The following is a 24,469-nucleotide window of genomic DNA, read 5'->3' on the forward strand; positions in this document are numbered from 1 at the left end:
ACACACACACACATGCACAGTGTAGACAGTATCAACCCCTCCTACCCCCACACATTGGTCTGGAGCCTGTTTTCCTGTTCACTGAGATTTGTGTTGCCAGGTGACCCAAGTCTGCCTAGCAACCAGTATCACAGGTATGTGCGCTCTCAGAGCTATTTTTTCCTGCAGTAGCTGTTGTGAGTGGCCATGGTCACAGTCTGTGTGACCTTCTCTTACCACCACTGACCAGCAGAGTCAACCAGCTAAACTGTTTCTCAGTAGGTAGCAGCACCACCCACATCCACGCAGCGTAAACACCCAGGAAGGGATTTAGAGGAAAGCCAATTAGCTGTGACCTTTATTTGCATAGAAGGCATTCTTTATGTGGCATGGGCTGTGCTGTTACGCAGCCTCTCTCTTCTGTCACTCAGACCTAAAAGTTGATGGATCACGTGGCCTTATGTGACCTACACAGACCTATTTCCATGCCCATCCAGGCACAGGTCTGCCTGAGGTGTGGGGACACACCACATGTGAAGCACAGTTTGAAGACCAGTTTCTTCTGGATTTGCTTAGTCACTCCTTGAGAGCGGATAGCTTAGGGTGCCGCTGGGTATTTCTCCCCTTTCTCACTATGTTTTTCTCACTTCCCAACTCTGTTATAGCCTCCTCTGTACCATGAGTGGGTCTCTTTGGACACTGTCTTTTCTCTGTGTGTACCTTGGTCCATGCAAACTTGTTCCCTTGTTGTAAAAGAGACATTCTGAGCTTAGGGCATCTCCCCAGGTACTAACTGAGGCAGGGGAGGCAGATAGTATATGGAGAGTGTCTCTTTCTTTTCTGTAATTACTGCCGACGTGCCAGATGTTGGCCCAGTTAAACTTCTACTATTGTCTCTTTGAGCCCCAGCAGAATGAAACTGTTGCAGCAGAGTACCCTTTGCCTATGTGACCACATCTATGAAGAAATCGTATGGTAACCTTTCTATCTGAGCCCTGATAGCATCAGAGAGGATGAAATACTGTGGATACACGTGGAAGCTTCCTGGTGGACCTGGGCATGGGAAAGTATCTTGCCTGAAAGAGATGCAGCAACTTTGCTGTATAACTGCTTGTACAGTGTTGTGGATTTTCCTAGTTGCTCTAGGATTGGCATGGCAGAACATCATCTGAGGGAGCAGGGCTAAAAGCACAAAGAAAGCTCTGTGAGTGACTAGCAAATTTTCAGACAATTGATATGGGCCAGTTTCTATTTCCAGTCCACTTCTCCTCCAGCTTCTCTTAAACAAGCACTTCTCTTAAACAGCCCACTGTTCAGACTTGTTGCAGATGTTGGTCATTGCTGCAGAGCCCCTTCAGTTTGCCACGTGCTGGGAAGGGAGATCAATGCCTTTGCCATGCTGGTGTGAGACCTTCCAAGCAGGTGTCCTCAATGAGGGGATGTGGTGAAACCTCAGGAGGTACCTGGCAGTCTTGGCAGACTATGGGGCTGTGGCTTGTCTTCCTCGAATTGGGTGCCATTGTACAGGGCTGTGTTGACTGCGCTGGTTGGTCATTATACCAAGCACACACCTGTCTGAGAAAAGACCTTTGCAGCCTTGGCTGAGATCGTCTTGTAACCTTTGCTCCAGTGTCAGCCCGTATGAGAAGGCATAGGAGTTCAGAGTTGGAAAAGTCTGCCTGAACTTAGGTACTCTAAGGCGGTTGTCTGTTGGTCATGTCTCCCATTTCAGAGTTGTGTTGCCTTGAGGTTTGTTTCCTGATTGCAAGGCAGGTGGTCTTTATCTGAATTTAGACCTATGAAAGGGCAGAAAATGTCTGGATAAAGTACTCCCATGTACTTCAATACTCAGAAATGTCCACAATGAGAATAGACAGATTTTGGTTTCTGACATATCTAGAGAACAAGCTATGTTTGTTGGCCTTGAGTCACTGGTTATTTGAGTTGAGTTGGCTACAAACCTGATTTTTGAGCCACTGGTTTCAAGGAGATCAAAGACTTCAAGTTGGTGATGGTGTAAAGGTCTTATCCGCTCCCCTTCATTTTATTCAGATGTCTCATTTTACTCCTTTGTAATGGGGTCATACTGCTTCTCTGATGCGGGCATTTTTAGGTTTTTGTTGTTGTTCTTTTAGGGATTTTGTTTTTTTGACTGATATTCCTCTTGGCATAAGAGGCCACAATCTCAATGCTCTTTATGGGCGCAAGACAAGAGAAGAAAATTTCCTTTGGTTGAAGGGAAATTTCCTATCTTAAGGAAAGGTGCCAAACAAGCAGCTAAATATACTAGCTTGCTGAGAGTCTGTCTGAGTGTAAGCTGGGAAAATATCAAATAATGCTTTCATATCCTGTCGCCCAATTATTACCCATAAAGCCAAGTGTTTGCTCCAGACAGTTGTCTGCAGCCAGACTGCTGGGGGGGGGGGGGTGGTGGTGAGTGAGCAAGAGTGGAGCTGGTGGTGTTTTATTTTTATTTCTTGTGAATAACCAACTCCTAGAGAAAAATAAGTTCTACAGCCAAAGGTTGGTTAATAGGAGAGAACAGCAGTATTTGGTTTGGAACATGTAAGTGACATCATTTAGAAGCTTAGAAAACAGTAGCTTCCGTATATTTTTTTTTTTTCATTTTTTTGAAAAAAAAATCTTTCTTTGACAGAACTTTGATAGAACAAGTCTTTCTTGAGGAAACTCCTCAGAGGTATTTTGCATTGGAGTGCAGCCCAATGCAAATTCCTCTCTCTTTCACCTGATATGGTATATGGGGTTGTCAGTTTATTGTATGGCACTTGGCTAACATGTCAGTAGTTTTCCGTATTGAGTGAGGTGAGCTTGATCTGCAAGAACACCATCAGGTTTTGTTTTGGTTATCTGCTTGTACTGTAACATTGCATATAAATATGCATTCCCTTTATGGCCTATTTATATGAATGACCTTTAAGAGTAATGATTCTCCATTAAACCTAGAATCTGCTTTCTCACAGTGGTGCATGGGGAAGACTCTAAGAACAGAGCAAACATACTTTGGTCTCATGAACTTAGAGACAGCAATTCTGTCTCAGAATTAGTAATCCAGGGGGCTCCTTTTTCTTGCACCTGTCCATCTCTCCCCCAGAATCTCTGTAGGTCTTTGCAGTCACAGAATCCTATGGCAATGAGTTCCACGCCTTAACTGCATGTTGTGGAAGGATCACCTTTTGCTTGTTTTGAACCTGCCTCTTATTAATTTAATTTGGTGCCCTCTGACTTACGTTGGTGGAGAGAGTAAACATTAAAATTCTTTCTTTATGCTGCTTATCTCTAAACCATTCCTCTGTGTGTGGGATGAGAGGAACACCTCTTTGGCTAGATTCTCCCGAGTGAGAACCAATGCAAATCACTTGATGCCTAGCAGGAAAGGATCTGGCACACTGTGAGCCATGGCAGGTTTTTGCATAATACTTTAAAGATACCTGACCAGATGGATCAAAGGTCTGATCTTGAAGGATGATTCTATGTTACTGACTTGCTCCATGGTGAAACATCAAATCTGATGTAGATCCATAGAGATGTAGAGCTCTGCTTGCCCTCAGAAGGGTTAACCTGGGATTTTTTAGGGGAAGAAGCCTGAAACATTTGTGTTCTGGGCCTTGAAATGCATTTTCTAGCCTTACTGTAGGACGTTGTTCCTTGTGTTTGCAAATCTGGCTAATGTAGTTCACTATGGCTAAGCAGAAGCAAGTGTTGAATGAGATCTCCAGCACAGGCAGCTTCTCCTCAGCTAATGAGGTATCTCACAGTGATGGCAGTTGACCTCTCTGGGCCTTCTGAGGAGGGAATGGAAAAACTGTTACCAGATTTATTGTTTGTTCCAGCTCCTGTTAGGCTGTGCTTGCCAGGCTGAGGGGCCCATGGAATGATGGGTAGTCACTGTAAACTGTTTTGTGCAAAGGGACCTCTTCTCAGTGCAGCAACTTAATAACTGAGTTAAGCTAATGGGAATGGAGTGCAAGCTGGGAAGGGTGGGGAGACACGTTCTTGTGGACTAAGCAGAAATGATTGATCTGAGTAGCCATCTCTCATCCTCCCTTCTCTACACCTGTGTGACAGATAAGATTGGCTATGCTATAGGGATAGAGCATATATATCCATACATCATATATATTTTTTTATATACGTACATACATATCTATCTATATATATATACATACATATGTAGGGATATATCATCCTTCCACTTCTGGATGTCCCTTGTACTGGCTTCCCCTTATGTTGTCTGCCTGTGATAAATAGTGTGTCGTAATCTGACAGCAATCAGGGCTGAAGTTCAGCTGCATGTGGGCTGGAAATTACAGAGGGAACTAAGTCACTGTAGCTTAATGTAGGTGGATGAGGCCCAGGAATGAATGTAGAGCTACAGTTTTTAATCTTTCAAGCTCCTCCTTGTCCTTCTGGACGGCTGTGCTGCGTAGCATTAACACTACTGTGTGACACCATTCCTGCAGGGTGTGAGCCAGGGGAATGCTAGGGCTCCCTGCTGTAAACTGTCAGAGGCGCTGACCTTCTTTGCAGCAGGGTCTCTTCTCAGCATAACTGCATTGTAAGTTGCTTCTTTCTTCTGCCATGTGTTTCTGATATTTTACTGCTAGTTTTTTTGCTAATTCTCTTCTGAATTATATATGTAAAATGCTGTCTTCAGGCTTATAGATTGAGAAATATAACAAGTGGATAGTAGTCTTCCAAGAGAGTCCTTGAAATTTGGGTATGGATAAGCTGTATATCTCTTCATCACATCCACAAAGCCATGAGTGAAGTCACAGAGGTGGAGAGAAACCTAATGTGTGGGTCCTGCTACATGCAGGTGACTGCTGGCTGAGGCCAGACTAACTGGGCATTTTTACTGAACAGAAACTGAATGGCAGGAAGAGAGCAGGAAACTTGTCAGAGACTTCTTGGGAAGAGATGCATCTGGAAGCTTCACTTGCAGGTAGAAGTGGACTTGGAGTATGTGGTCTCTGTCACTAATTATGGTGACTAATTATAACCATAATTAGTGTTGTAAACCTTAACCTGCTCTGTCAGCTAATGATACAGATAGCTCTGAGACATGCAAAAGTCCTTTCTACTAGAAAGGATGGTGTATATCACAGTATGCAACTGTAGCATCCTTGGAACCTTGCCTATGTATAGCAGGAGTAGTATTATTCAGTAGAGCATGGTAGTGGTCTAGGAGGGCAAGAAGGAACTTAGAGGATGGAAGGCCGTATTTTCACCTTTGTTACTAGGCCGCATCCATCTGCTGACCGAGGGCTGTGGTAACTTACTACCATTTCTAATTTCAGTCGTCATGAGGTGCTGAACCCTGGCCCTAAACACAACTGCAGTAATACTTATACAAAGAGGTTTTGGTTCTTGTACTGGCTTGAGTTTATCTTGAGTAAGATTTAATAGAGGGATCTTGGCTAGCCTATTCTAAAAATACTTACTCAGAGCTTCTGAGAACAGACCCATGGTGGATAGGAATCAATGGAAGAAGCTGTTGCTGTGATTCATCTGATACCGGTGTGTAAGACCAGATCCCTAACTGTTGTAAAGCAGTGTAGCTCAGTTGTAGGCACCAGCTGACTTCCATTCCCTGTGGTCTGAGACCATTAGATCTCTGCCATTTCTGGTGACTTACAGAGTGTACATGATTGTGCCATGGGCTCATTATTGATAGATATTGTGCTTCTCTGGAACCACAGTGAGGCATTAGGACTTGTTGCACTTTCCACAAAGCTCCTAGTGCTTTTATCCTTAGTTTTCCCATGCAGAATAATCCCAGTTTAGCCCTGGGAAGGACAGGGAGAAACCTAAAAATTGATGTTTGATATGGATTCTGACTGCTGCAAGAGAACTGGTGTGGGGGAGGTGGGAGTTGTAGAGAGTCCAGCTGTGCTTTGTGGTTTTGGCATGAACAATATTTTGACCAGTCTTCTTGGGCCCCTTCCCAGTGCTGAACCCTGCCACTGTACTTGGGAAGTTGAGACTACGTGGAGTTCTCTGATTCACTCTGCTTGCAAATGACTACCCCAAAGCCGAGGGCAGTGCACTGTCTTTTTTTCACTTCCAGTCAGGTTTGGCCACAATTGTGACTTCTTTCCAGGAGCCTTAGACATTAGATAAACAAACTCACAATGCAAACAGTGTCTACAAAACATATTTTAATTTTGTCCATGGGAATACAGGAAGGTGAAGGAAAAGACTTAAAGCAATAAACAGACGTGTGTGTTTGTGTGCGTACACACACATCCTTATTGTTCTCTGTAAGCCTAGCATTTACCTCCCTCAAGGTCTAAGTAGCCTGACTATGCTTCTGGAAGTCAAGATTCCTTCTGTCCCACTGAATGTAAGCTCAGTTTTCACACTCTATGGTTAGGAACTTCCACTGCTTGCACCATGAGAGGTGCTAGTCACTGTGTTACTGAGTGTTTGCAGGGTAAGCATTTGCAAAAAAGGACATCAGTATTGTTTAAACATTGGGGTCTGGGATACCTGGAGTGACCATCTTCCCCCTTTAGATATGTGAAATGGCTGAAGGTTGAATTAGACTCTAGGCCTATGCAGAAGATAACATGGCTGACTGAACTTTCACCTTTCCTATTAAAAAGCAATGTCTTTGGCACGGGACAAGCCTGGTAAAGAAGGGTGACAAGGAGTGCCATGTCCCATCAACACATCACCAGTTTAAGCCAGACAGGTGCTTTATCAAGCTGGACAATGTTTGAGGGTTATGATCCCTAGGTTTTCCCCATTTTTTTTTTTTTTTTGCAAATTGCTAGAGGTTCAAGACATTTGGAGGCAGAGCTGTTATGAAAATAAAAGATAATAATTGAAGGATTTTAAAAAGTATTTGTAAACTGAGACTGTTCTAACTGGAAGTCTAACTTCTGAGGAACTCCAGCTTTAAAATACCAATCTAGTCTGGGCATTCAGATGTCACTTCTGGATGCCTGAAGGCTAAACTGAATGTTTCCTCTAGTCTCTAACTCTGCTGCTTTACTAGAGGAGAGAACATGTGTTACAGCCTATTTCACTAGAGTAAATGATGCCCGTAATGCTGAATGTCTCTTAAAATAAAAATTAAGGGAGAGCTTGGGAGAGAAGGAAGATTAGATGTTCATTGGAAGGTCTGTTTGACTCTCTTCTTCACTCTTCCTTGTGTTGTTCCATAGGACAAAACTGCCTTTCAGTGTATCAGTCTCGCCTGCGTTCCCACTGTCTCTAATTCAGAGTTTCTTCAGTGCTTTTACTGAATGCATGGTACCTCTTTCATTTAAGATGAAGCAGTGTCCCATGGCAACTGCAGCAATTGTTTACCTGTATTTAAAAAAAAAAGTGGGGAATTTACTGAAGTGTTTTCACTAAAGCCAAGCAATTGGAAAGGAGAAAAGCCAGCAGCAGAGCTCTGTGCTATAGTTGCCTGTGTCTCTAGCAGCTCTTCTGTAAGCAATGCAGCAGGCAAAAGAGATGTCTCAGGTGAGTACAGGTTTCATTTCTCCAGTTTGAAGTCTGAGGAAATGGAAATTAGCTCCTCGTAGCAGAGATTTAAGCAGTCATTGGTGAGCTCTTCATCTCTTTCCAGTTCTTTGCCAGGAACCAGTGAGTGACATTGAATCAGCAAAAATCTTGCTCCAGAACACACGGATGGAGCATCACTTAGTGGCAGGGATGGCCTGGAGTCCTAGGCTCAACAGAGTGAGCCTGTGTAGTAAAGAGCCCTACATCCAGTAGGGGAGGCAGCATTGGCTTTCCCCCAGGGAAGCCTCCTCCCTGGAGGTAGACTGCTCCCAAACATAGGTTGGAAATAATATCCTGTAGCCTACATGCATTCTTGATGTAGGTTGGGAAGGAGAGGAGCAAGGAAAGAGGGAACCCTGCTGCTTCAACTTGTGTAGAAAAAAACTTCAATGGTAGAAGAGGATTTTTCCATCTTAAGGGGAACAAGTGAGTGAGTGAAGTTCTAGTTTATCAAAGAACTTCTCCCTCTACTTTTTCTATCACATAACAGCTTGTGTGACAGATGTGTTTAAGTATCTTCAATAATTGTATCATGAGGTATCCTGCAAACAGTAGGAGCAGCCTCTAGAGTCAGCACAGGAGAAGGAACTTCATGGTTCCTTTTCTCTCTTCCTGAGTGGCATAGAAACATATTTCCCCCCTGCAACCCCAAATTTTGCACATCCAGATCAATGCTTGTTGCAGTGGTGCATACAGATGCTTCCACACGCATGCTTCCACAACACAATACTGCTTCATTGAGTGGCATGCTTTAGAGGAGAGGAAGTGTTACTGTTAAAGGCTAGGAGTAGTCAAGGAAGAGTATCTATCTCTAACTAGTCAGAGGATTGTCTTTTGGTTCCCTGTATCCTTTTAGTGTCTGGAAATTCTTGTTATCCCCAGAAAAATGTCTAGTCCCCTTCTCAGTCTTCCACTAAACTTTGTGTGGTATGGTAAGGAGTTTTGTGTATTAAATTTGAACTCTAAGAGGTTAATATCCAGTCTGCTATGAAAGCTGGTGTTCCATTAGGCTTGGAACACAGGAGCTAGGGTCTGGTACATGGGAGCTGATGGAGTTTGGAATAATTCAGTTTCCAAAACCAAGATAGATACATTTTTTTTTAAGAATTTACTAATACTAATAAAAAGAGGATTTAACAATACTAAAATAGATTTTGCTAAGTGACAAATCAGAGGAATTCATGGTGTTCATTTGAAAGACAAGACCACCAGTCAAGAGGGTATTGTATGTGCATGTATATAACCCACAGACTAAACACCCCACAAAATCAGAAATGAGAGGACTTATGAAAGACAGTGTATGTTATGGAATATCAGAGGCAGTATAACTTTTGGGTCTGTTCTAATTTCATACATGAGTAAACTGCGCAATTGATTTTTTTTTAAGGCTTTTTTTTTTGTAGTTAGCCTGTGGTGTATATTTTAAATATGGCTATTTCTTATGGGTAGGCTATAGCAAGGATATAATAAACCCAGTGGGACTAATGAGATGAAATTGAGATAGGTAGAAAAAAAGCCTGAATGTCAGATGAAATGTGCTATGGGTGAGATAATCTTCTCAGAAATGATGAGAGTTAGGAAGAATGGCTGAATAGGTGTCTCTAGTTGCCTTGATTCTGAAAACAATAATGTGTTACTCATGAAAATCTCGGTTGGTCGGAAGAGTGAGTGTTTTCTCCCCTGTCTCCCTCCCCCCAAGGCTAGCCTAAGGAAGATGATAAGCATGACTGTGGGAGCACCATTTTTTCTAAAGCCTTTTGTATTGTCCTATTCATTTAATTTTTTTTTGAGATATACAGTGGGATCAAAGCCACAGACTCAGTTTCCTCTTGTTTGAAAGAGATGCTCTGAACCTCTAGAGAAACATTCAAGGCAACTCAGAGTGAATTGTTCTTGGACTGCCTGCATGATTTGTCCATGGTGAGACTTAGGGCTGGCTATGTTGTGCTTGTATGGAGAGAATTGTATATATTGGAAACCCAGGACCAGTAGACATAAAGACCTTCAAAATGTCAATCATTGACTCAAATCCAGCTCTTGATTTTAATCATCTGAAGCCAGGGATATTGTACGATAGCTCTTTGACCTACACATGCTAGATGTTGCTGCTTCATTTTTGGAAGCAATATCATGCACTGTATTGACATGTACACAGTGCAAACAGTGGAGCTGATGAGTTTCCCTTGTAGTATTGTCAGAACCATTAAACTTCATTGAAAATCCTGACACATCCAAGGGAAGTGTTTTTATGTGCAAATGAGCCACAAACTAAGGTCAGTACCTCCCAGGTTAGAACTGGAGCCTTAGCTTTTATGTTGAAGACAAGGCCTCTGTCTCTTTGTACAGCATCAAGCATAATGGCACCTCAGGCTCAGGTGGCACCTCTATAAACTACCATGACATAAGCAAGGTATTATACCTGCTCTGGGGACAACTAGAAGCGAATTAAGTTGGTAATAGTCCTCAGCACTACCAGCTGCCTTTATTAAATAATGTATGTGTGAGAATACATACAATAAAATTGTAGTTACTGTGGAAAAATATTTCTCTGTTTACTTCAGGAATGTTAGAAATAAGGATAAATCTGTGCTACTTTCTCCATTCATGATTTGAGAGCTGGAAAATCAGTTTAAGAGACCAAGAAGATAAGAAAATATTTTCTGGCTTCTTACTGGGCAATGTAAATATAGAAGGGCAAAAGCTAGCTCTAAAAGGGGAGGAGGAAAAAGGTGGCAACAGACTTTTGCATTAAAAAAAAAAAAAAGGAGGATAGCACCAAAATAGGTGAATTGACTTAACAGCTGTCACACTCCATGTCAGCCAGGATTTCTCTGCTATTCCTGTTATTTCTCTGCATTCACAGTACATGTCTTCTCTTTGTAGGCACCCAGTTAAGCGTAGTTGCTCTTTCAGGTGCCAGTGAGGCCAAAACACTCCAAAGACATTTCCTTAGGAACCCTGGAGGAGGCAAAATGAGTTTGTATCAGGGTAATGGTTACATGCTGCCTCACTTTCTATAAAAGTTAGGGACAGCATATCAAACACTTTCAAAATGGAAACACGGCATGTAACCTTTTGAAACCTGTTGCTATCGGATACTGTTGTGGGCAAGTAACTTACCAGACTCAAAGCTGTGAATGATGGGAATATCTGTTACCTTCAATAAAAAGGTGTAAGGTGTAAAAAGCTCATCTTGCAGTGATTGTATTATTCCAGAATTGCCTCTTGTAAGGGTTTCTTCTGAAGTAATACATTTTCCTTTGACTCATTTGGTTTTTGACCACTGCCAGAGACACATACTAAGCAGCATAGCTCAGAGGTTTGATCCGATATAGTAACTAGTAACTTTCAGGTATGTTTTATGCAGCATAACAAAAGTCACTTTAGTGACAGGTAGATTTTCTTCTACACAGAGAACTCAGCAGGAATTGGATCTCTCTTACCTGAAAAACTTAACTTCAGAACTCTCAACCTATCTCAAGAAGAAGGTACCAAGTTTGTTAAATGTTGGAGTGGGTATTTGGGTATAAGGTGAGTAGTTTGGTCAGGTTCATTGGTAAGTCCAGAAGCGAATGTTCTGAAAATTCCTATAGCACAAATATAAGTTCTCTGAAACTTATGGTTCCAGAAGCTTACAGTTTCTTGGATCATCTAAGAGTGTTCAGGGATATTGCAGGAGTCAGTGCTGACAAGGAGAACATACTGTTGTTGTTTACATTTCTGTGAAATTGTGCTTCTGTGTGTGTGTGTGTCTTTTTTTTTCCTACATTCTTCATAGCTGTATTTTACAAAAGCAAGGTGGTAAAGATGCATCTGTTCTTTGGTGGCTTGTGTGTGGTCCTTGATATGTGATTTTCACATCAAGGGGATGTGTGGGCACACACATAAGATGGCTAAAGTAACATCACATCCATTTGTGGGTATCTTACAAGATGATAGTACTGTTGACAGGATGTATCTTTGCTTCAGAGGCAAGCTTTGGAGGTTTAGTTGTCCATGTGAGGTGGATGTGGTAGACCATGATGGTTACAACCTGTGTGCCTGGGACACTAAGGGCAGGGTATGTTCATTTGTGCTTGGGAAAGAGTTGGCGGTGTGGTGAGGTGGAAATAGTGGTAAATTGTGTTTTGTGTTGCTTGCAAGTAACAGGGTAGACTGAGAATTTGAGGCTGGGAGATGAGGATGTGTGTTCAGGGAGGTGCTATGACAGGGTGTGTGTGGTTAGTTGGGGTGGACGCCTGCAGGATATGGGTGGGGAAGTGGCTTTGGTGGCGGCAGCAGGGGCAATATTCAGTGTTCACAACAAAGCCTTTTCTTTCTACTTGTCATCTAGATCTCCTACCCCCCAAGTGATGAGGACAGCGACGACTCTGAGGGAGAGAACCAGGAACTTGCCCAGATTGACAGAGGTAAAGGGACAAGATAGGAGGGTCCTGGGATGCTACAGAGGGAGTGCATTTTGCTTTTTACCTCTGCTCATAGAAATGCCTCCTTCCCAGTCCCAACTGTATCACAACCAGGTTCATTAAGTCAGTCATCTTAAAGTCTTTGGGATCTCACAGGGAGAAGCTGGTGTTATCAGATGCTGTAATCACCCTTTGCTTGAAAAAGGTAGAGGTCATTAACCACAGGTTAAGAAGCTGCAGACCTAGCAAAGGTTTCCAGTCAGGTCAGCAGCAGAGCAGGGACTAGCACTCCAGCTCGTATTCTATGCTTGTGCATTTACATCATCTTGTTCCAGGTTTCATCTTCCTTGCCATTTCCAGGTTTGACCTTGCCTTCCTTCCCCATCCATGGACTCATTCATCAGATTAGCTCCCTCCTTCCCTCCTCCTCCTATACACTGGTATTGGGCAGCTCTATCCTTGGACCTACTTGGGGATCTTTGACAGAAGAGGGACAGGTGCTTTGCCATGTTTTATTTATTTATTTATTTTGTACCTGGCATTTAGTGGCTTAGAGCTGCAGTGAAAGGGAAGATTCTATTTGGTACCATGCTGAAGCATGTTCACTGTCAATGAAATCTGCAGTAGATGTGCCTGTTGATCTCTGCTAAGTCTCTGCCCTTTGTGCATGCCCTGTGTTTTATCTGGGGCTCTAATCTGGCCAGATTTAGGCAGATCCTTATGCAAGGGTGGGAGAAGTTAAATTCTTGACCTCGAGACATGTTCTGCCAGAATTCTAATCCCTGCTCCAGACATTTAACCTAGAAAAAAATCAGCAGAACAGTTAAAAAGGTGCACAAATTGTGACTGAAGGCAGGCTCTTTATCTGACAGACTTTGTAATTGAGGATCTTTACCTCCAAAATCACAAGTATTTGCTATTTGAGCCATAGATAAGCTTCTTACATTACTGTAACTTACTTAACCCCATATTCCTTGAGAGATGGTCACTAGAAAGTAATATTTCTGGATAGAAGCAAGTGATCGATAGCACATTTTGTAAGATAATGTCTTCTGCAGATTCAGGGAATGAGGTGGGCAGCAGATTCATATTCTTGCCATACAACTAGGCTTCCAGGAGACAATATGCAAGGTGGTATCTAGCAGACTAGCCCAAACTAAGATCTGGGAATTGCCAGAGGGGAGGATTTAGGAGAAAAGTGTTTCTTCTGGGGAAGAAAAGGAGGAAAATAGTTCAGAAATTTACTTGGGAAGTAAAGAAAACAAGTCAGGAGAGCAGCCCTAGTTTGATAGGGCATGAATGCAGATCTGCTATTTCTCTTCTTCCTGCTAGAGAGAAGACGGAATTGTACCTTGACCCCTCTGGCCACCAACCAGCTTCAGAATCAGGAGAATCAATGCTGCAAAGTTCGGGCCCTTTTCCATGCCAGCCTGGATCGCCATAGCTCAGAAGAGGAGCTGGAGCGTATCAACCGAGAATTCGCTGCTGAGAAACGAAAGTGGTCTCAGGTCAGCAGGCTTGCCTGCTGCAGTGACAGCAACAACACATCCTCCAGTGATGAAGAAGTGAAGAACTTGTGCACCATGTCCTTCCGACCTGTAGCAGAACAGGCTGATGGCCTACATGCTAGCCCAAGCCCTGTGCTCTTCAGTGCCTCCCCTCCTAAGAGACTCCAGCCCCTGGTGCGGAACCCAGCCTCCAGACCTATAATCTTCACGAGCGTCGGGGCAGGCTTTGAGCAAGTCATGCCTTGTAAGAGACATCGACAAGGATATGGGGATAAGGTCAGCAGGCCCAGCCTGGACCTGGAAAAAATGCAGCAGGTAAGGTGGAACTTCATACAAGGAAAGCAACATCACTCATGAGCAAGTGTTGTGAGCAAAGAGGAAAAAGTTATTGAGGCAGGTTCAGACAATTCATAAGGCTGCTTCTTGTGGTCACATCTTCAGAGCCATAATCAGTACTTCTGCTGTCTGTTTCAGATAAATTAGGCCTAAGTTTAGGGAGGACTCTTCCGAAAAAAATGAAGCTCTACTAATTGAGCGTTTCTTGCCAGAGTTGGGCTGTTCTGCACGTTAAGAAGGAAGCATCTGTACTGGCCAGTTTATTGCATGGCACAGGAACAAAATCCCTGGAGTTCACTGCAGTGAAGTTACCCCTGGTGCCATGAGCTGACTCATAACATTCGCTCCCGAAGAAATAGTTGCTCAGGGCTGTATAAAGAAATATCTGAGAGATGAAAGTAGACCTAGATGTGTTGATGATAGATACCACTTCATGTTTCTTGGCCTTCCTGGGACTGGGTCTCCTTTTTCCTCCTAGGGATTTTACAGCAGTGCAAAACAGTGTGTGTTACATTTTTACTAGGTTACAAATAAAAATTGTTTACGGTTTGCTCTAGATGCAGTTATTCCTGTTTTTGCAGGACTTCTGGGGGAAGTTTGAATCGAGCTGTGTAAACACTTGGAGTTTGGGAAATGCTTGAAGGCTGTGAAATGTGGTAAGGAATAGAGCAGTGACCTGCCTGGTACTGATGAGGTGAGCTGGCCTGTGCAGTGCCTGTCCAGCACCTCTTTTTCAGAAGGCGTTGTTACAGAGTTAATAGCTCTTTACCAGTACAAGATGAAAGATAAATAATATAGTGTCTATTTGAAGGAGTGTTTGAAGACATCTACTGAATCTGGTAAATTGCAATAAGTTGAAAATGGTTATTTTCAGTTCTGATTTCCTCTCATGGAAGAATTTGCCTGGTCCTGTTTGGTTGGATGTACCAAATTTAACCTCATTAACATCCCTTTAAGCCTGTGAGAGAGTCCCACTAAAAAAAAGGACTATGTATTTTCCAAGATCTATAAAAGCGAGCCCGTTCCATTTCCCCATTACATAGCTCCCTGTTCTCAATCCTGTTGGCAGCATATATCCTATGAATGCATAATGTAGAGTCTTGTGGTTTCAGTACAGTTTTGCTCACCCCCCTCCATTCCCTTCTTGCCAAGTTTCTGCTCATAGAACATTCAAAAGGCCCAGTCCTGCATTTCACATCACCCAAATATTCCAGTGATACTGACAGACTTTTAAAATTAGTCTCACACTGTAATGAGAAAAGGAAAACTGTGTTCTTTTTTTTTTTTTTTTTTTTTTTTGAAAGAGAGTGTGTGAGAGTACATGGAAAAATTTACCTTTCAGCCCAGGTACATTCTCTAATTCAGATTAGTATCTACCTACTCTGCCTTAAGTCTGTCCCTTTCAGCAGTGTCTTTAGGAGTGTGCTGGAAACACAGACATTGAGCAGATTAGAGGCTATTTTGCATAAGACTTCCAAACTGTTGTGGTTTTTCTGGAAAACCTTAAGAGAATGGTTTGCTTACTGGACCTTCTACTTGCTATGCTTCTGTGTATAATTGTGGCAATGGTTCTTGCAAGAACAGTTGAAATACGATTTTTTTTTAATAACATTTTTATAGCAAATATCATTAACACTTATAATTTCTGGAATCTCAACTTTAAAGAAAGAAAATTCAGCTCATGATTTTGATTTAAAATTTTAACCTCCTCCCTCCCCCTTTCCACAAAATGCATACAAAACGGGATGCAGCCTGAATTCTGTAACAGGGATTGTGGTCACTTGTGTTTTTTTTTTTTTTTTTTTTTTTATTAATATTCAGCCAGTAAAAGCTTGAAGCTTTACGATTAGTTCTTGCTTGATCTAGAAAGTCTTGCTTCCTGCATGGTTTTGCTTGCTACCTGTTCTTGTTTCTGTTACAAAAATCATGACGGAAGTAATCAATGATCTTGTTTCTTACAACAATGATCTGGTTCAGTTTTGATTTGTGCTGCAGAATCCTTGTGAAATTACACAAGTCATATTCAGTACCTCTGTTCCACATCTATAAAATGGGGCCAGGATATTTCTGTCTGCATTCTCTGACAAAAGTGGTCATCTCTTGCTAAATGTCTGGACAACAGTTGGCACTATGTGTTTTTTAGTCATGAATACAATGCAAATGAGGAATGATAATATTAAGTTGCTACTTCAAGGTTCTGTTTGGGCTCTGAACATCAAGCTATTCTTGCTTTGTGATTCTTATCCTGATTATTATGTGCTTGGCTATGGGAATACAACTGATAAACTTGATATATGGAAACGGCAGTCTCTACTCTTGTCCCTGAGCCTTGCTTCCCATTCCTGCAGTTCTGTGGAGCTGACAGTAGATGACAGAGAATATAAGGCAAGATTCATTTGTGTTGTGAACAAATGTATTCTGAGATAAGAAGGTACTTCTGGGTGCATGATGTGGAATGTGTTGTCCAAGAATAGGTAAAGAGATGTAAAGTGCATTGCCATTGCATTAAATCCTGTCTGTGTTGGATGGTGAAGGAAAACTGGTCCAAAGACCAAAACCTCCTGTGGTGTGGAGGTGGTCTGTATTGGGACTTTTAAGCAATTCTTAAGGTTGAAAAAACAAGGCAGCTTTTGCAAGAAGGCCATGGACTGGTGGCATATGCTGTCAAAATGTCTTCCTGTGCCTCTTTTGGTAAGGGAGTGGGTAAATTTGGGAGAGAAGTGGATTGGGGGCAGTCTGAATGCATTTAAGGGAGCAGGGAACTGCTGTGTTTCTGACCCTCTGGCCTGTTGATAAATGGGGATGGCTCTGTCATCTGGGCTGTTCAGTTCAACCTCCCTCAGCAAGAGAGGCTGTACAGGAGCAGGCTTAAAAGTCCCAGTCTGGTTAGATGCCAGACCATGCCTTTCCAGCTTCACAAGGCAGTGTGATGTTGTCCTTTTGTGCTACAGCCATGAGTTTGTACAGTTGGCAAGTTTATTTCCTACCCTAGCTGGCTGGTTGGCCAGTCACCTATCCTCTTCCCTAGTGAGGCTGAGCAGGGAGAATTCAATGCATTCTTTTTTTCACTCCTCCAAAGGACCAGAAAATTAGCTTAGAAGACTTCTTCCTTTCTTTCCCTTAGTTGGGCTGAAATGCCCTGGCTCGTGCAGACGTATGTATTGCTTCAGTGAATGTCGTCTCCCAGCTGCCCCTTGATCTCAGTCATTGGACAGCAATCTAATTACTCACAGGCCCTGCTGCCAGTCTTTGCTATTTAATGAAGGTTGAGCATGTTCCAGAAAGACTGGGGCTGCTGCCACCATGTGCACATGAGTGGATCTGGCTTTTTTGGCAGTGCCAAGGGCACCAGGTCAAGGAGGGCAGAGAGATGCTTTGATGGCATGAGCTGAAGGCTGCAGGGGATCCTAGGGTTAGCTGAAGCATGAGGAAGTGCAGGATATTGCAAAGGCTCCTTGGAGCTGCTGAGCTGCTTCCCAGGGGATGGGACTAATTATTCTTGATATGATGTGTAAACAGATAAAAGGGAAGCAAATGATCCATCCTCCTGCACTCCATAATGGGACTTGCTGGAGTTCTTTGTTTTTTCAAGCAGCTAAAGGTGGATTTTAGAGTGCAGTTTGCAGAGGGGTAGATCATAATACAAGGAGACCTGCTTTGGAGTGGCAGATGAGAAATCCAAATTGCCCTCTCTTAAGTGTGGGTAGGTGGCTGGTAGGGAAATCATGGCCTTAAGGTACAAGGCAAAGAGTTTGGGTACCTGAGGTATGTTCCCAGTTATATTCCTAAGTCACTTGGTAGTTCTGAGGAAGTTGTGAAACCCCTCTGCTATGATTTCCCTGTGTATGTAGGTAGATCTTACCAAACTTATATTATCTAATGGAGGCTTAATGCATTGTTTAGTGTTTTAAAATGCTAGGATGGGAAAAACTACTAGAGATGAGGGAAATACGTCCTATGCTAACATTTGAATTTCTGTTGTGAGCAGTATGTTTTTGGTGGGTGAATATGGTATCAGTGCACCATGGATGGAGTGGAATGTCATCTTTTCTTGACACTAAAAGTGGACCTGTCTGCTACTTTGTCCTGGACCAGGGTGACTCCTGATCTGGGCTTAAATATAATATCAGGCCCAACAGTCCTTTTGCTGAATATTTGAATATTGATGTTTCAGTTAGACCTATTGGTAGAATTGGATCTGGTAGGGCAGTCAGCACTCAAAGCTGTCTTTGGGCCTATGCTGGCTGTATGGAGGCTGCAAGAAGCCAGATGGTGGGCATTTGCCATATGTGACCAAGGGACAATATATGACTCCTGGTACTCTGGGGTGTGAACTTCCAGCACCTAATGATTTGTGAGTTGGGCTGTAGTGATGACTCCAGGGTGAGATTGTTGTCTCCTTAGCACAGCTTGGCTTTGCTCTTGCCTGATTTTTTAGGACTTGACAAATAGCCTCCAGATAAAGTGTGAGCTCATGAGCCCTTTTCACCTCTAGGCCTCCAATTTGAATTCAGCCCTTGTCAGTTAATGAAAATTGTAATCATCTGTTTGCTCCTCTGAGCTTGTCTCCCTCTTAGGGGATGCTGGAAAACTCACTGCTGGTGGTGGTTTCATTGCTGTCTCTGGCCTGGGCTATGGTATTCCAGAATGACTGTATTTGGCAATGAAGTACCCAGAGAAACAAATGGTATGCTGCTGTGAGGCAATTCTAGCATGGAAAAATTTGAGGCTGAAAAAGATTTATTACACTGTCTGATGTACCTGCCTTCAAGGATATAGTCCTGTGGCAGGAGGCTGTGCGACACTAGAGAGGTACAATGTAAGTGGATGATAGGGTACAATACAGGTAGGTATCTTGTTCTTTGCCTCTTTGGAGGAGATGAGATATTCTCACTAGGTTTGATATGTATTGTGAAGACTCTTCGGCTCAGTGTCCCCCAGCTGATGTCTAGTTTGCTGATTAAGGCATTTGCAGTCTGATAGTGACAGAGGGAGGGAAGGAGGGAGGAGTGCCTTTTAAGAACATCCACGTCTGGGAAGTAGAAAGACTCAGTAGGGAGGAAAAGTGGGAGGAACCTCACCCTGCTCCAAGGAGGTGATTACGACTCTGTCAGGCAGCAGATATCTTTGTCTCTTCTTTGCATCCCTTAATTTCTTTCTCTGTTATCTAATATCTGAAAAATGGTTTCTGTGCAAAGACATGCTGCAGTGGAAGCTCCTGCATGCTGCCAGGGCTGGATGAATTGGAGCAGAAGAGAGCTGGTTAACCCATCTAGAGCTCAGCCCAGCTACTTCCTAGAAAGGGTAATGATTTCCTTTGGTTTCCTGAAGGAGGCAGCTTCAGTGACAGTAAGGCCAAAGTTCACCTGCTGCCTACTTCTAAATGCCAAAGGCAGGTAGGACAAGCTAGTCCTACTCCTAAGCTTCCAACAGAAATCAACACAGTAGAAGTTAGAGTATTGTCTGTACATTGTTGAGGTACAGAAGTAATTTCTTTGCAAGTCAACTTTAATACTCTGTGGCATTTCTCTTCTGTGCCCTGGCATCTCTTGATACTATGTTCACCTTTCAGGTGTGCTGCTAACAGGCTTCCCTTCTGATCACATGTTCCTCTCTTGTGTCAGCTCTGACACAGAGTATGCTAGTGCATTCCTAGGGCCAAACACTTACGCTGTTATCCCTTAATCCCTTTCTTGTTTAACCTGAGTGCTTTGAGATCTGGCTTTATAATGCATACAAAGGGAAAAAGGTTTGAGGGGGAAATGGATGAGTTAGAGTATAGATGCTTCTGCCTGGAGATACTTCTTCCCCTGGGTACTTAGCAATTCCACCTTCTCTTCTGGGAGGTCTCTGTGTTGGTGAATATAGCTGTTTGGAGTATCATGGAGCCAAAGTGCCATCTGGGCTGTCTCCAACCGTAAGCCAATAGCTAGGCTGCTGGCATCTCTGCTGGATCCTCTGAACCTGGCTCCTTATTGTGTTACTTTGGATCCTGAAAGAGTCTGAAAACTGAGTTAGTCAGAATGATTTTGAGTGCACCATAGGGCTTGGAGGAGGAAAAAGAGGATGAGGAAAGTCAGATGTTGCTGAAGTTTGGGAGAATATTTATTGAAAAGAAGATAGATCTGTGGGAGGGGGGAGAGAGAAGTGGGTAGGAAAGGGTAGAGAGAGAACCATATTGTTGTCTTAAGATTCTCAAAAGGACAGTAATAGCACCTGACAGCAGTGGCAGTAAATTATGAGCCTGAGGTTAAAGCCAAAGGCTTATCATTTTGATTGGCAGGCTGCCTGGCTACCTTCCCAGTCCTGCTGTCTGTCTTTATTCTCAAAGCTCTAAAGCCTGGTAAGAAGGTATTAAGCTAAAGCCAGTTCCTTGGCTGCAGACCAGGGAGAGGAGATCAAATGGGCCTATGGCACCATTGGCATGTGTCCTTGGGAAGTGGCTCAGGGAGATGTTCTAGGGGATGCTGGTGACATTGTGTAAGGCCTGAGCCCCTCGTTTGTCTCTGAGGGGTAGGTAGGCCTGGAAGGAACAAATTTGGGCAAGCGAATCCATGATGGGCCATCTCAGGGTACTTGGTGCACTAACTCAGCAAGTGGCAGGCAATGTTGCCTTACTGAGAAGAACCTGAACATGGCACCTCCAAGCAAAAAGAGAAGACATCTTGCAGCAGCTGCCAGTCTCTACACATGAATGGACAGGGTTTGGCTCTTGACCTCTTTATCATCTTTACCTCTCTCAGAGCACTACAGAGATTAAATCCTACTGAACAGCGGAAAGCAAAGCCCACTGCCAGTATTGGAGATTAGAGACTGGTTTATGGTGGGCTGCCAGCAAGCCACAGTGAGCATCAGTTAACAAAGCCTGCAGACCCAAACTGCAGCAATGACAGGGCTGGTCTAAATGTAATTTGAGTTGAAATTGAGGTGAAAGGCTGCCCCCAGCATGGACACTGGGTACCATGCTGCAAAATGGCTGTACCCTAGCATCACTTCTCCCTGCTCTGCCTCTCATGTTACCTGTTGTGTGTCCTTTTTGTGGAAGGTTACCAAAGGCTGTTTTGTTTCTTATTTTGACACAGTACAGAGTAGAAGGATAGTGCTGGCACACTCTTTTTCTGAATTTAGCCCAAGTAGCCTCAAGGGCTTGGCAGATCAAGTAGTTTTGCTGTGATCTATTTGTGCTTTCCAGCAATCCCAGTTAGTAGATGTTGCTTGGAAGAGAATAGAGAAGGTCAAGACCTTCTCTACATTGCCTTCTTGAATAGGGAAGCATTGTCCTCGCTTCCCTTGTTCTTGCTGTGTGTGGACTAGGACTGCCTGGGTTGGGTCCCAAAGTGATTGAGTGGTTGGCCAGATACCTCTCCCTGCCCACTCCTCCCTCAGCATGTGGCTCATTATGATACAAATATCTCGTGGGTGCCTGAGGAGAAAAGGAGTTTGCAGACTGCTTCACCATATGCTGTCGCTGCCCATGTTGTATTTGGTCTGTGGATGATTTGATTTTCAGGCCTGGTAAGGTACATCTTTGGCTTATGGTAACATCCACTGAGAAGGAGAAAGGCTTACAGTTAACTTCTTTGGAGGAACTGTGAAGCGAGCTTTTTGAGAAGGATAAGTGGTTGTTTGGAACCAATTCCCATTACTCCTCATGTAGTCCAGAGGGTTTGTGAGAGTGGAGTCTTTTTTTTTTTTTTTTTTTTTTTTTTTCCCTCTCTCTCTCCTTTCTGGCTATGTTATATAGACTGAGAAGTTGAAATAAGCAGAAGAGACAGGTTTAGGCTATTGTTTTTATTAACCCCTAGCACCATTGCCATGATGAAGTGTTGAATTCCCAGCTTAAGCACTTGCAGAAATTACCAGTCTTCTAGAAATCAGCACCCACAAGATAGCAGGGTTTGCTGCTGAGTGTGCTTAAAAAACAGTCCGTAAGAGACTTGATCAAAGCACTACACAAAGAAAATGGTAGCAAGAAAAGGAAAGCAAGAGCCCATTTGTCTCTTTCCCTTCCCTTTGCACAGCATAGCACCATCTCTCTGAAGTAGGACACCTTCCTTATTCAGCACTGCTTGGCACTGGAGTTTGAGAGGCGACACAGATGTGTTTTGGACCCCATGATCTTCCTGTGGGGCAATGCTGACTAGTGAGAAGGAAGGGAGGGAGGTGGTAATGTGGGTCTGGAAGCAGCAGAAACAGGGTAGTCATGTGATGGTGGAGATTAACTATTAATGCTGGGCTTTTGTGCTCCAGTTTCACCACTGCAGACTGCAACCAGGAAGCTTGTCCCACAGTGTGTCTGAAAGACTTGAGAACACAGCAACTATTACTGTTCAGTGGGCATAAGTTGGCTGAGTTTCTAGAGCCTTCAAGTCTGTGATTAGAGTAAACACTCTAGGAAATGCTGTTTTGGGGAAAAGCTTTGGCTTGGTAGTTTAGCCAGCCTGGCTGTCAACAACACAGCTGTCCTTGGTGTGGGCTGGGATTTAGCTCTGATTTTCTGCTTTAGCTCTGAATAGCCTCTCCTTTGTTGGCTCACATGAGAACTGTGCTGCTGGGCTCTGTTCTTACTTTCCTTAAGCCTGTTGATGTCAATGGGAGTTTTGGGCACCAGTCCATAGCTCATCTCACAGGAAGAGGCACTCAATAGAGGCAGCACTTCTCATGTAGATGGAGACAGGGTTAAACTAACATAGATTCACCTCTAAAACTCTCTGCCTTTCTCCTCCAGAGCTGCCTTCCCACATACAAACTTATGTTGGGCTGCAATTAATTTTGATGATAAATGTATTTTTTTATGCAAGGTTTCAAAAGGATAGATGTTTTGAAGGCCACAGGTAAACTAAAAAACACAAATGATACTTCAAAGGAACCCTATTAAGTTTACCCTTTTTCATCATTAAAAAAGATCTTTTTTTAGTCTCCCGTTGGACTTCGCTTGCTCTTGCAAAATATTGTTAGAGAATCTTCAGTTCTTCAAATTCATTCCTACAGTGTTAGGAACTTTATGTAACTGAAAGCCTGTGACTGTGTCTATGTTAGAACAAACTATTTTTATTAGAAAAGATTGTTTTAAAATCTTGTCATATCCTTACAAGCTATCATTTTATCTTGGTATGTTTGATTATGGAGGAACTAGGCTGAGCTGTTACACAAAGGATGAAACCCTGTCCAGTACTCTGCAAGTTGCTTTGCTCTAGGCATGCCTGTTTTTGACAACATAGGTATGTCTTTTGCCTATCTTTGGACAATTTAGAAGCTTCCTAGCTTGCATGTTGCTTCACAGGCTCATCAGAAATTCCCACAGGCTCTGGCATGTCAGTGTGTGGGGATAAGGAGATTGAGAAACAAGGAACAGTTCAAAAATTCTTTTTCAAAATGCAAAGCTAGTGGATCTGTGCTGTTGCTAGTATAGGTACAGATAATCTTAAAGTGAAAGCAACTCGGATGCATGGTTTTCTTAATACTGTAAATCCATACTAATTATGTTGTAGGTGATGTGGTTTGAAGCTGGGGAACCCATCATCGGTCAGGGAATGCAACTGAGTTTATTCAGCAAAGTCTGTTGCCATTATTGTTTGCTCTGTGTGCAGGAAAGACAGACAAGCCTCATGCAAGAACATGGTATACCTGCCTAGATGATAAGGCTATATATTAAGCATATATTAAGGTAAGTCTCAAAAACCTAAGCTGCAGTGTTTTGTTCAGAACACTGATTGAAATAACACAGTGACTTTGTGATATGTATATTTTCATAATAGGTCTGTATTTACTGTGTTATAAAACTCTCAGCTTGTTGTTTTCAACTTAATATAACTTCCTGTTGAATCACATGACCAGCTCTCTTAAAGTGTTTTTAGAGGACTGAGTGTAATTGTGCGCAATGAAAGTGGTGCTTTTGGGAAATGCAGTTGAAGCAGACGGAGGTACTCCTGGTACTGCATCTTTTTAGTATTCTTGTGTCTCTTCTTTCATCGTATTCCTAATTTTTTTTTCCAGGTCTCCAGTGACTAATGAAAAGTGTGAAAGGCATTTTTTGGTGTGCTAATTTTTCCTCTTTGCATTTTGCAGCTGCTTGTACTATGGGCAATTAGGCTAAATATCTTATGGAAAGACCTGAGAGATGAATGAAACAGTAAACCACAAGAAGCTGAAAAAATCAGATGGTTATCTCGCAGTGGAGCTGCTGATAGGGTTAGAAGTAGAAAGCAGCAGTAACTACTGCTGCAACTTTGAAACTTGCCAATGTTGCTTGGTCCACAGTATAAAAGGTTCATTTGCATTCCAGATGCAAGCACTCAAGTCACTCAAACACCCTCAAAGCTACTCATATAAATGTGATATAAATTCTTGCTTTTATTATCAAACTCTCTACCCAGAAGATCTTAATGAACTTGGAGTTTAGATACTCAGATCTCCCTTTGTACTCTGATTTTTCTTCTTTTAATGAGATGATCTAAACTTTTGCCCTTCTCCAGTGTAGTGGATGAACAAGTCCTCTTGATCCTAGAATGTGACCATTCCATTATCATGAGGTGGACTGAAATCCTGAATGAAGAAAAAAAAAACTAAATGTTTTTTTATGTTAAAGTTGATATGTGTTATGAACACTGTGTACTGTATAGGCTGTGGTATGTAGCTTATATGTGATTAAGCTGAAGGTTTATTTCCAGATATTTAGAGTGTGGAGCTTGATGCAGATAATGG

At 42.8% G+C, this 24,469-nt stretch overlaps 1 protein-coding gene across 3 annotated transcripts in view; it reads left to right on the forward strand.

Moving 5' to 3' along the window:
- Positions 1–24,469, forward strand: part of LOC134139191 (uncharacterized) — a 57,715-nt gene that overhangs the window by 6,349 nt on the left and 26,897 nt on the right. The window contains exons 2-4 of one of the 3 annotated variants that reach the window (XM_062573603.1): positions 11,849–11,924; positions 13,254–13,744; positions 14,347–14,421. In XM_062573603.1, the coding sequence (XP_062429587.1) occupies positions 11,849–11,924; positions 13,254–13,744; positions 14,347–14,406 (627 nt within the window). In that variant the 3' untranslated portion in view covers positions 14,407–14,421. Of the gene's footprint in view, positions 1–10,966; positions 11,047–11,848; positions 11,925–13,253; positions 13,745–14,346; positions 14,422–24,469 lie in introns of those variants that run through there. The other 2 variants (XM_062573604.1, XM_062573602.1) reach the window with 2 other exon arrangements.

The sequence above is a fragment of the Rhea pennata genome, chromosome 3, assembly GCF_028389875.1.
Source record: "Rhea pennata isolate bPtePen1 chromosome 3, bPtePen1.pri, whole genome shotgun sequence".
In the NCBI taxonomy this organism is placed as follows: Eukaryota; Metazoa; Chordata; class Aves; order Rheiformes; family Rheidae; genus Rhea; species Rhea pennata.